The sequence below is a fragment of the Halichoerus grypus genome, chromosome 3 (assembly GCF_964656455.1).
Source record: "Halichoerus grypus chromosome 3, mHalGry1.hap1.1, whole genome shotgun sequence".
Classification (NCBI taxonomy): domain Eukaryota; kingdom Metazoa; phylum Chordata; class Mammalia; order Carnivora; family Phocidae; genus Halichoerus; species Halichoerus grypus.
Genome location: NC_135714.1, coordinates 104,759,133 through 104,772,130, shown reverse-complemented (window position 1 = coordinate 104,772,130; position 12,998 = coordinate 104,759,133). Strand labels below are relative to the sequence as shown.

The 12,998-nt window shown below is 35.2% G+C and overlaps 1 protein-coding gene across 3 annotated transcripts in view; it reads right to left on the bottom strand.

Annotated features, from left to right (window-relative positions):
• AFG2A (AAA ATPase AFG2A) overlaps nucleotides 1-12,998 on the bottom strand; it is a 335,659-nt gene that overhangs the window by 288,011 nt on the left and 34,650 nt on the right. For all 3 annotated transcript variants that reach the window (XM_078069202.1, XM_036069413.2, XM_078069203.1), the window contains one exon: nucleotides 4,645-4,799. In XM_078069202.1, the coding sequence (XP_077925328.1) occupies nucleotides 4,645-4,799 (155 nt within the window). The remainder of the gene's footprint in view (nucleotides 1-4,644; nucleotides 4,800-12,998) is intronic.

Here is a 12,998-nt window from a genome sequence, read left to right as displayed (position 1 = left end):
AAATAAAAGGTAAGAACTTATGCTCTCATGGAACTTAAAATCCCATAAAAAAAATCATCCAGTTTACACCCCATTATTTAAAAATTTAACATTTTTATAGGAAGGAGAACATATACAATTGACAGTTCATTTTCTTTTTTTTAAATCTTTTTTAAAAGATTATCCAGTATTATTCCTCATAATGAAAAAGATCTTTTCAGTCAAGAAAATAAACTCTAGTGGCAAATAAAAGAGAAAAGGACTAAAGTAAAAATAAAATGAGATTTTACTTAAGCTCCTTGTAATTTTAAATTTTTATCACATAATTATAAATTAAAACAATCTTTATGGGGGGGGAGAGCTTAATAACATTTGTCCCAAGTCTTAAAACCACATATTTTAGTGTGGTAATTCCACTTCTAGGAATCATAAATGCAAAGATTTGGATATAAATGTGTGTATAATCATTTTAGAGAAAAACAAAAAAAAAACCCCAGATATTTGAGAAGGATAAAACAATTACAGTTCATCCACATAACAGTCTATTATAGTCATTAAAAAGATGTTTGCTGAGAAATTTTAAAGTAAAATGTTTACCATATAATTTTAAATGAATAAAGCAAAATATAAAACCCTATGTATCCTAAGATTAACTATATGCACAGAAAAACAACCTATCAAAATTTTAAAAATCTATTGGAACTACAATAAAATGTTAACAGTTGTTATTTCTGGGTGAAAAATTGAAATTTCAAAATTTTCAAAGTCAAAGATTCTGAGGATTCCTGTGGTAAAGAAATACATTTGATTTTAATTACCAATCAACTGTAAAATATATTTGACTTTTAATACACCAATTGGTATAATCACCAATTCACAAAGTGCACAAAAAGGAAACATTAAATTTAAGTAAGTGGCTAACACTTGTGGTCTCCTGAAATTAATAATGCATTATATTATAATTGGCAATATTCCCATCTTAAGACATTTCTTTTAAACTTAAATATAACTAGGCAACTGTGATTTACAAGTTTTAATTTCACACACTGAAATTTTTTCTCAAAAGATGTTGAATGCTTAATTTACTATTAAAAAATGTTCACAATTAACTACCTACTTGAAACAGGTTTTCTATAGCAAAGTTAAGTAGTAAACCTTCTGCAGAAATAATTTGGAGGTATTTTTGTCGATGTAATACCCTGACAGCAGAAGAGTATTTAGGAATCCAATTATAGAAATGTTGACTTCTCAGGAAAATTTTTATAATCTGAAGTGAACATAAAAAGCAATGTAAAAAAGTATTTTGACCAGGGCTAATCACTCCGGAGCTCATGAGTAACATCACAGTACACCATGGCCTTAGGCCAAGTAATAAAGTGCCAAATGGAAAATGGCACAAGTCCATGGATTGTAAATACTGTATCAAAAGAAAATAAAGGAAAAAAAAAAATCTTTCATTAGAGCAATTAAAAATGCAGTTGTAGTACCAGTTCCTGTGATGAATAAATCAGTTCAGCAATTCCAAGAGTGGACAGCCACTGCTTAAACACATTCTCCATTAGCAGTAATTTTAAGTTTAAAAAACTTACTGTGTTTCTTTAGTTCCTAAACTTTTTTAAACACTAAAGTGTTTTTGGATGGTGCAGTTGGTTTATAACCATATCACCCAAAATTTTCACATGTGGCATTTGATGACTTCTACTTGACCCATTATTTGATGCGACAGTAGCCAATAAAATACAGGTAAATACTACAAGTAAAAGTATTCATACCAATGTGCCCAAACTTTAGACCATAAATTCCAAAGAAATGGAAAACTTCTACTAATCCAACATCAATCGTTCATTATTACATAATTCCAGTTGTCAAATTATTCATACTAAATTAGCACATTGTGTTACACAGCTTTGGTAAAACCCCAAAGTTAAGCTGTAAATTCATTAGTGAATTTGAAAAAGTTTCAAAAAGAATTTAAAATCACATAAAGCTGCCTAAACTAGAAGCTAGTCCTTGGGGATGTTCCTGTCTCTAGGGCACTGTTTCCCACCTTAATTTACAAAACAATTGTGTTCTGTAGGAAGTTAACAAGAAGAGTCTTTGCCATGTAAGCTTTTGCTAACTACCATAAAACTTAGTGGTTCAAAACCACAGACATTCGTCATTTCTGACAATTCTAAGAGTTAACTGGGTGGCTCTTCTGGTCTGGGTAAACTTCTGGCCTGGGGTGAGACAGTTAAGCACAGTGTCCGTCACATGCGTGACAATTGGCAGAGTGGCTGCAAGGAGGGGATCTCTGCTAAGAGGGCTCACTTCTGCTCCACATGGTCTCTCATCTTCCAAGACACTAGCACAGTTTTCTCAGCATAACTAATTCTGGGTTTCAAAGAGCAGCAAGGAAAGGCAAGCCCCAGTGCTTTCAAGCCTGATTGCATCATGATTGCTAATATTCTATTAGCCAAAGCAAGTTACATGGCCAAGTACAAATTCAAAGGATGGAAAGCTTGACTTCATCTCTTTTATGGTAGGAGCTACAAAGTTGCTGTGCAAAAAGGGCCAACATACAGTGAGGGGAAGAATCTGCCGTCATTGTTTTTGCAATCTACCACACTGTAAAACGCAGAAGGTATCTGCTCCACACGGTCCAGGGCCAAATAAGTTTCCGTAATAGCTCTCTTTTGACACTGAAAAGCTCTGCAGCAAAGATATACAACTGATTTTATTTAAACCAGTATTTCCCGGACTTATTTGGCTACAAAACACATTTTCCAAGAACATCCTTACAAGTAAAAACAAAAAAAGCAAAACAAAATAACAAAAAAAGTGAAAACAAATCCACTGATTTCGCCCCACTATATCATTCCACACAGTCTATTCCACTGACTTAATACCCTTTTAGTCTCTTTAAGTTTTTGGGGGTTTATTTTGTTTGTTTGTTTTAGCTTACAGCAATTAAAAAACATTAGTTAATGACCAAGAGAACTATTAATATATATACAATGGGGCAAAGGGCACAAAACTATGCCTGGCTCTCTAAAAAGGCTCTAAGTTTTCAAATAACTGTAATGTTAGAGCTAGGGAGTATCTCGGAAGCAATAAGACTAACTCAAAAAAGAAAAACTAATGGAGTGATATGACTGCAGCAAAGGGAAAGAATAGTCACAAAATTCCATTCTTCCATCAGAGCTCTCCTAAAACTGTCAGAGAGCAATCTGTAAACTTCCCTCAAGTTACACTAAGATATAAACATCCTAATGATCAAGCCAAATTTAACAGTCCATTCCCTATCCCAATATAATGTAGGACATGCCGTCAATGCTTTCTTTCAATGTTCATTTTCCAGAAATATTAATATATTCAAAGAGAATTATAAGGCCATTTTTTTCCAGAATGTTAGGCCCACTTGGGTGATAACTTAGCAGATGATTCACCCATAAAAGGTAGCTTCTGTTGCCCTTGTGGTGATGTGACTGTGTGTGAACTCTGCAAAGCATGTCAGTGATGAAGAAAATGTAAAGGAACCTGAGGAAACACCAGGCATCAATAGTAGAGGCATCATAACTAGAAGATTTTTTTTTTCTAAAATGAGCCTAGTAGACATTTTCTTTTAAGAGTAAATATACAGTTAGCATAGAACCCAGGAGTTGCACTCTTGTGCATTTATTCCAGAGAAATAAAAATTTACATTTACACAATACCTGGACATGAATGTTTATAGCAGGTTTATTCACAATCGTCCCCAACTAGAAACAGACCAGATGTCCTTCAACAGATGAATGGTTAAACAAACTATGGTACAGCCATACCATGGCATACTACTCAGCAATAGAAAGGAACAAACTACTGTTGCACATAGCAACTTGGATGAATCTCCTGGGAATTATGCTAAATGGGGAAAAACTAATACCAAATGGTTGCTACTATACAATTCCATTTTATAGCACTTCTAAAATGACAGAATTTTATGAGGCGCCTGGGTGGCTCAGTCGTTAACCGTCTGCCTTCAGCTCAGGTCATGATCCCAGGGTCCTGGGATCGAGCCCCGCATTGGGCTCCCTGCTCCGCGGGAAGCCTGCTTCTCCCTCTCCCACTCCCCCTGCTTGTGTTCCCTCTCTCGCTGTGTCTCTGTCAAATAAATATATAAAATAAAATCTTTAAAAATAAATAAATAAATAAAATGACAGAATTTTAGAAATGCGTGCAGGAACAAGCTAAGTATAGTTATGAAGGGGCAAAGCAAGGGATCATCATGGTGATGGAACTATTCAGTATCTTGATTCTGGTGATGGACACACAAACCTTTATAAGTAATAAAACTGCACAGAACTAAACACACACACACACACACACACACACACACAGTACAAGTAACACCATGGAAATCTGAATAAGATCAGTGGTTATATCAATATGAATATACTGCTTGTGATCCTATAGTATTGTTTATAAGATGTTACCACTGGGGGGAAAGTAAGTGAAGAATACACAGGATCTCCCTAAAGTATTTCTTACAACTGCACTGAAGCTCTAATTACATCCATAAAAATTTTAATTTAAAAAAAAAGTTTTTTTAAAGTTTAGTCTAGGTAGGTTCTTTCCCTGGAGTCTCAGTTTCTTTCAGAGTTCAATCCCAACAGTGTAGCTAGCATGGGAGTACAAATGACTTACATTTGGTACATCAATTGCTACTTCCCTCATGGCACTGGGCCTGATGTCATTCATCCCCTGTAAGAAATCATTTAGAGTAATCTTCACCAATACAGCCAGCTTGCTATCAGAGAGATTAGGTTGTTTCTTCAGGACTCTCCTTAAGGCATAAAGACCTGTAAAGAGAAAAATAATACAAGATTTATCTTCTGCCCCATAAATACAGACTAAATCGTTACCAAAAAATGAATAATGAACCCAAACTTCACACATATTATAGCATTTAAAACTGTGTGTGCTTGTGTGTGTATATATGGAGGTGGGGGGAGGTGCCTAACGAATATGGGAGATGAAGGCAAAACTCCAAATGCTTAGTTTGGGTGGTAAAAATATGACAAACTGATATGAAATATGAAAAGACAGATACTTTATAAACATGAAATAATACTTACAAAACAACATCCGCAAAAAAGACCATTAAAGAGTTATCTAAATAACCTAGAGAATAACACACCTCTTGCCTCTGCCCTTTTTATTCACAAATTCAACCCAGAGTTATAAATTTTGTAAGGTATTGGCAGAACATCTTAAAGGAAATATTCAGCAGTTGGAAACTGGTTTTGGAACTCAAGAAAGAATCCGACTTTAGAGTTGTGTGCATACACATGAGATCTGGTATTACAGGAATAGCAGAGACCTATAAAATGAGGCTGGAAAGAGACCAGGGATGAAAGAATGAGAGCTAAAGTCTCAATATTAAGAAAGCCTATCATTTGAAAAGCATAAGAAGAAATGATGGTTTTAAAAAAAGACAGAATACAAAGAGATGGAGGAGTGGAATCAGAATAGTAAAATACTGCAGGAGCCAAAAAGATGTTCAACCAAGTCAAATTTAGAGAAATCAAGAATAACTTAAAAGAGATCATGCTGACCTGGAAAGTGACAGATGCAAATTATTTGTTTTTGCTATTTGCTTGCATTTTAAACCCTGACAGAACTAAATGTCCTAATTCCCCTTCCTTCACAGCTAAGTTGCCAGATTTAGAGCCCTTTGATCTGTGACAAAGACCTCTAGGCAGCAAAGTCCCTAGCTATGTGCTCTTTGCCTTGGCGTCTTTAATAAAGTGAGACTTTTGTGTTCCAGTGAATGATGAAGGTCCACTTAGAAGAATTCTCGTCTCAGAGACCCCTTAGAAATTCAGCCTAAATATCCAAACTTGTCCTAGGACAGGAGCTAGCTCCATAATGTTAACGGTCTTTCGTCTAAAACATGGATGCTATGCCTCCGTGAATTTTTTTACAAAGATAAAATGATACCATAACTATCATTTTACTTGCTTTCATTTATTTGAACTTTTATAGAGAAACAGAAGCATTGATACAAGGAAAGCAGACACAAACTCCCAAAACAGAAGGCTAGGTATATTTGCTAGTAAGAAAAAAAAGTGAATATCTCAACAATATTGAGAAAATCGATCTATAGTAATCTTTCCCAGGAAACTATCAATTATTTTCAATGTGAGGAAGGGGTTTGGAAAAAAAGACAATATATTGTTTTGAAAAGCATATACAATATTATAAGTGTATATTTATGAAATAGCAAAACATCTGTGATTTCAAATGCAAACTACAGAATTTAGAGCTGGGCAAAAATTTCCACATCTATGAAGATAGCAAGAAAAAAACAAGTAACTCCCAAAGACAGGAAAGGCAAAAAAATAAAGACAGGAGTTTTCAAAAGTTAAGAAACAGTAAAACAGGACGCCTGGGTGGCTCAGTTGGTTAAGTGACTGCCTTCGGCTCAGGTCATGATCCTGGAGTCCCTGGATCGAGTCCCGCATCAGGCTCCCTGCTCGGCAGGGAGTCTGCTTCTCCCTCTGACCCTCCCCCCTCTCATGTACTCGCTCTCTCTCATTCTCTCTCTCTCAAATAAATAAATAAATAAATAAATCTTTATAAAAAAAAAACAGTAAAACAGAAAGACTGATTCTGTTATGAACACATCCAAATGATAGATAACATATATTTACCTACTATTTCTCAAATAAATTTAAAATTAAAAGACGAAAGTGAGCCACTACTGAGCATATCAATCAAGAGTTGAAAAATAAAGGTTTGAAGTAAAGTCATTCAAGCTAGTAAAGACAGTAGATTAAATCCAAGCACTTACTTTTGCTCCCTCCTAAAACCCCACTACAATGAGTATAAGGGGATTTTTTTAAAGAAACATAAACCTGGAAGGGCAAACAGGAGAGAAAACAATATAATAGCAACAAAAATTTTGGAAACTGAACAGCAAATGAACAAGTCGTAACTGAATATAACTGACCCAGGAAAGCTGACACACTAACATACAGTGAGAAAAATCTGAGAGGAACCAGATTTATGCCAATAGATGCCCCTCCTATTCACCCTACCCACGTATAATCAAAAAAGCTCAAAGTTGGACAGCATAAATCACTTCTGGAATAAAAAAAAAAAGAGAGAAAAATCAGGCTTAGAAATAGAAAAATGGAAGGTTAGGAGAGAAGTCTATTAGGAAGCAGTTAGATCATCAAGATCCCCACCCTAATTGCATGGAGTCAAGTATCTTCTCCTGTACCCTACCTCTAAAGATGTCTTCTCTCAGTAAGTAACACAAACCATTTCTGAATTGAGGGGACCCAAAGTACAGCCAGAGACAAGGGAATCATATTGAATAGAGAAATTAGTGAGACTCCCCTCCCTCCTTCTCCACTCTGCTCTTCCCCACTGCTCCCAGAGTTTACTATCAGGATACACCTGCCACATATGTAGGTAAAAGATCCTTCTACAAAGGTACCAGCCCAAGAGGAAAGACTAAGGATACTGACGGGTTCGTTCACCCAAGGAAAGGGCCCATGCAGAACTTACTACACGGAAGACCACAAGCTCACAAGCCCCAGCAATTCAGAGCACCTAATCAATTTTTAGGAACTCCACTCTCAAATATGAGAAAACACCCGAAGATCACTAGATATCTAAGGATGCCTCCTAACAAGCACTGTAAAGAAACAAAATACATAGAAAAAAAAAAAAAAGCAACATAGAAGAGCCAGCGATAATGTAAGAAGAAACAAATACAAGAGCAGTGGCGCCCTGAGAGATGATTTGGGTAATTTAAGGACTGCAAGCAGTTGGGACCTAGAGAAAGGCTAGCAAGTTTTTGCCTCCCATCCCCAATAAAACCAAGAACTATTCTTTAAATAGAGGTAAAGAATCTGCTCAAGATGAGTTTCTAATGAAGTAATAAGATCAACAAGAGATGCTGAGCAGAGGCTGAGATAACCCCAGAGCCCACTATGACCATGTAGAGGTAGCAAGGAAGGGAGCATGCAGTTAGTATGAAAGAGTACACAAAACACTCTACTTCTTTCTTGTAATTGTCTTCCTTTTCTGTTCATTTCTGCCCAATCTGTATTAAATATTTGTTTTCTAGAGCCTATTATTCTTTTTTTAAAGATTTTTTAACTTATTTATTTGCCAGAGCAAGAAAGCACAAACAGGGGGAGCCACAGAGGGAGAAGGAAAAGCAGGCTCCCCGCTGAGCAGGGAGCCCTATGCGGGCCTCGATCCAGGACCCTGGGATCATGACCCGGGCGAAGGCAGACGCTTAACCATCTGAGCCACCCAGGTGCCCCTGGAGCCTATTATTTTTTCTTTTTTATTCTTATGTTAATCCCCATACATTACATCATTAGTTTTAGATGTAGTGTTCCATAATTCATTGTTTGTGCATAACACCCAGTGCTCCATGCAGAATGTGCCCTCCTCAATACCCATCACCAGGCTAACCCATCCTCCCACCCCCCTCCCCTCTAGAACCCTCAGTTTGTTTTTCAGAGTCCATCGTCTCTCATGGGGGAGCCTATTATTTTTTAATTACAATGCCCGGATTGTTATTTTTCAACCTTTCCTCATTTCTAATTTAAGAATTTCAGGTTATAAATTCCCCTGTAAGCACTGCTTTAGCTATATACCACAAATTTTGATATATCTCCATTGTTCAATACTAAACAGCTTTTAATTTGCATATTATAATTCAATCAATGAGTTATTTAGAGTTTTCTAATTTCCAAACAATAAGATCTTCTAATTTATTGATTTTTAACTTAAATGAATTTTGGTCAGAGAATAAGGTTTGTATTAAGAAATTTTTTGAATTGTAAATTCATAAATGTTCTTTGTGTGCTTCAATATATATGTTTTTGGTTTCATTGTTCTAAACATGTATCCCTTAGGTCAAGTTTGTTGATTTTGTTGTTCAAATCTTCCCTATCCTCAACCACTGACAGAAATGCATTAAAATTCTCTCACTAAAATGGCTGTTTTGTTCATTTCTCCTTGTAGTTACAGAAAGTTTTGCTTTATAAATTTCACAGCTACCTTTAAAATAGTTACGCCTTCCCAATGAACTGAACATTTTATCAATATGCAGTACTCATCTTTATCTGCAGGGATACTTTTTGCCTTAAAATTATTTGGTCTAATATTAACATAACTATAATATAATCCTTACCTTCTCCTTTCCTTGGGTTCTTTCAGACTGATTTATGTTTTGTTCTTTTTACATTCCATTTGCCTCCTATACTAGTTTTGAAGTTATACTCTTTTTCTATTATTTTAGTAATTATACTGGAAATGTTAATGCATGTATTTACATTAGAAGAGTAGAGTGAATCAAAGTAAAGTCAATCATGAAGCTGCCAAGAAATTAATAGGAAAAGTCAATGAGATAGATATCCCACATTATTTTTCTGCAGAGAGGGTTTTTAACATCTAGGAGGAACATTTGTTTGTTTTTTAAACCTCTATTTTTGTCCGTAGTTAATTCTGCTCTCTGTATTTCATTTGTATCTTTTTTTAATATTTTTTTAAAGATTTTATTTATTTATTTGTCAGAGAGACAGAGAGACAGAGAGAGAGAGTGCACAAACAGGGGGAGCGGCAGGCAGAGGGAGAAGCAGGCCCCCTGGTGAGCAAGGAACCCGATGTGGCACTCGATCCCAGGACCCTGGGATCATGACCTGAGCTGAAGGCAGACACTTAACCAACTGAGCCACCCAGGCATCCCTTCATTTGTATCTTCTTTTCTCTCTCACCAAAAATACCAATAGTATACTCCTGTCTCTTGAATGGACCTTGGTCTGACTTCATAATCTTAAAAATCTTTTCAAAGAATTAATTTTTTTAACTTTGTTGTTTTGCTCTGTATTCCATTAAATCTAACCTTATATTTTTAATTTCCCTCCTCTTGGGTTTATTCTATTGATCTTTTCCAAATAACTCAAGCTGAAAGCAGTTATTTTTAACCCTTATTTCCTAATAAAATATATTTATTCTGATTTCATCTTAGAGAATATTTAAAACAGAATTTTTACTAACATTCTATTCTTAATATCTAATTTGCTGTATGATGTCTTTTGTAGCTCACAGAGATTATTTAAATATTATCTGATTTAGTTTTCAATTGTACCACTTATTAAATTACTGACTTTTAGCCTGAAAATCATGCTTCCATACCCAGCTCTGAGGCTGAGACTGCGAGCTACTTTTTTGCTCCATGGTAGACTTTGCCAATGCTAGAGCAAAGCTGAAGAGGGAAGAAGGGACTTTATGTCCCACAGACTTCCCATCTGTTTGCTATTCCCGTGACCATCATTCTACCAACCCTTAAGGGACACCAGCACAAACCTAGCAGTGCTACCTTCTCAGAACACTGAGTTAGCCTTCAGAGTATCAGGCTGGTGCTCTTCAGGCATCTGAGTTACAGCTCATCTCCTAGGTTTTAATAATTTCAACTTTTCCCTTTGTTTTCCCAGCCTTAGGAGTGACAGCTCCTTCCTGTAGCTGCTACCTTCCTTTCAATTACCTAGTTAACAATTTTATAATTGGTTAGCAATTCTTTATATGAAATTTCCTCTGTAAAAGTAACTGGTATAGGTTCTATCTCCTAATTGGATCATGACAGAAATAACAATCCCATGAGATTTTTTTAGAATTATCCTTTTTCTCTCTCCTGATTATTATATTGACTGACGTTTTTAATAAGTGAGAGCAAAATCACTCAAACATTTTAGGAGGATAATGTAACTTGACTCCCCAAATCCAAATATGAACAAGAAAAAAATGTTTCTCCCTTATGGGCATAGGGCAAAAGTTCTAAAGAAGATACTAGTTAACTAAATCTAACAGTGTACTAAAAAATCCATATATTCACAATCAAAGAGTTTATCTCTGAAATAAAAGGCCAGTTCAGAAAAACTATAAACTCACCACACTGACTGAATTGAGAGTAATTATTTTTACTGATCTAGAAAAAAAATATTTGGTAAGATTCAACATCTATTTGTAATGATAAAAATAATTTAAAAGGCTCTTAGCAAAGTGTATTTGATTAAGATTATATTCCAGAAATCTTTAACAAACATTACACTTAATGAAAAGACCTTATATGCATTCTCTAAAATTGGCAACAAGACAAAGATGCCACTATTATTATTACTGGATAATTTCATCGTGGAGGTCCTGGCTACTAAGAATATAAAAAAAATAAAAGTGAGAGAAAGGTAAAAGAATAGAAAGAGACAAAACTTCCATTACTTGCATATGACAATCATCTAACCAGAAAAGCCAAAAAGATCAGAAGAAAACTAGTAGAATTAATAAGAGAGTTAGGGGCGCCTGGGTGGCTCAGTCGTTAAGCGTCTGCCTTCGGCTCAGGTCATGATCCCAGGGTCCTGGGATCGAGCCCCGCATCAGGCTCCCTGCTCGGCGGGAATCCTGCTTCTCCCTCTCCCACTCCCCCGCTTGTGTTCCTGCTCTCGCTAACTCTCTCTCTGTCAAATAAATAAATAAAATCTTTAAAAAAATAAAAAATAAAAAAAATAAGAGAGTTAAACAAGGCTGAAGACTGACAAAAAAATTATCAATATAAAACTTCTCTACACCAAGAAGAGCAAATTTAAAAAACAATTAAAAAAAAAAAAGACACCATTTGCAATAATCACAAAAATGATATATTAGCTAGAAATTAACCTAACAAAAAAACATATAAGACCTCTATGGAGAAATTTTAATAAAGAGTAAGATATGAATAAAAGAGTGACATTCCAGGTCCTTGAATGGGAAAACAATACCATAAAAATATCCATTATATTCAAAACAATCTACTTATTTTAAATGCAATCCCAATCAAAATGCCAATTGTATATTTTTAGTAAATCAGAATAAACTTTCTCTAAAAATAGGATTGAAGAATAAAGGCCTATATATAACTAAGTCAACAATAATGCAAGTAAATAAGTAGAATTTATCTTACCAGATATTAAGATATACTACAATTAGTAGTATTAAAAATAGCATGTAAAAGTTATAAAACCAAAGAGACCACAACGGGACACAGGGTTCAGAGACAGATCCATACATATATAAATTTAATATACGATAAAGCTCTGATAATCTATCACAAATCAGTGAAGAAAGCATAGAGTATTTAGTAGTTGGTAACTGAATAACGGGAAAATTGGTTCATTGTGTGACTCCCTAGGCATTGGGTCTCCAATGAATTATCCCCGTAGACAACATTTCATACATGCTGACTCAACTCATTGCTGGAGGAATTAAACATGTCCTATGTGTCTCCACTAGGAGAGAACTCTTAGAAGTTTGTACCAAGTTTCTTCCACACTTTGCCCCATGTGCCTTCTCCCTTTGTTGACTCTTCCTTGTATCCTTTGCACTGTAATAAATCACAGTAGTCAGTATAACTATATGCTAAGTCCTGTGACTCCTCCTGGTGAAGCATCAAACTTAGGCATGGTCATAGAGACCCCAAATATGTAGACAAATACAAATGAATAAGAATTGTATAAAACAACATTTGGGGGGTAAAGAGAATCAAAGTATTCCCAAAGTGTTTGTACTGTTTTTGCATTAATCTCTAATAAGTCAAGGAGACATAATACAATATGTAGGATAACCACTAAAAACAAATTAAAATGTATAATGAAAAAGATAACAGGAGGAAGATAAAATAATAAAAATACTTGCCTATTCCAAGAGAAGGCAAGAAAACAGAGGGGGGGAAACAGAAAAGGTGGGATAAATAGAAAGAAGGCAGATTAAATCTAAATATTTAAGATATAATCCAAATTTAAATGTATTATATACATGAATTAAGACTGACAGCACAGATGGATTAAAAAAATAACCCCTCCCCCAAATAAATAAAACCCAAATTTGTGCCGTTTATAAAAGATGTATTCTAAAAATACAAAGATGGAAAGATTGAAAGTAAAAGAATAGAGAGGGATGGTGCCTGGGTGCCTCAGTCGGTTAAGCATCTGCCTTTGGTT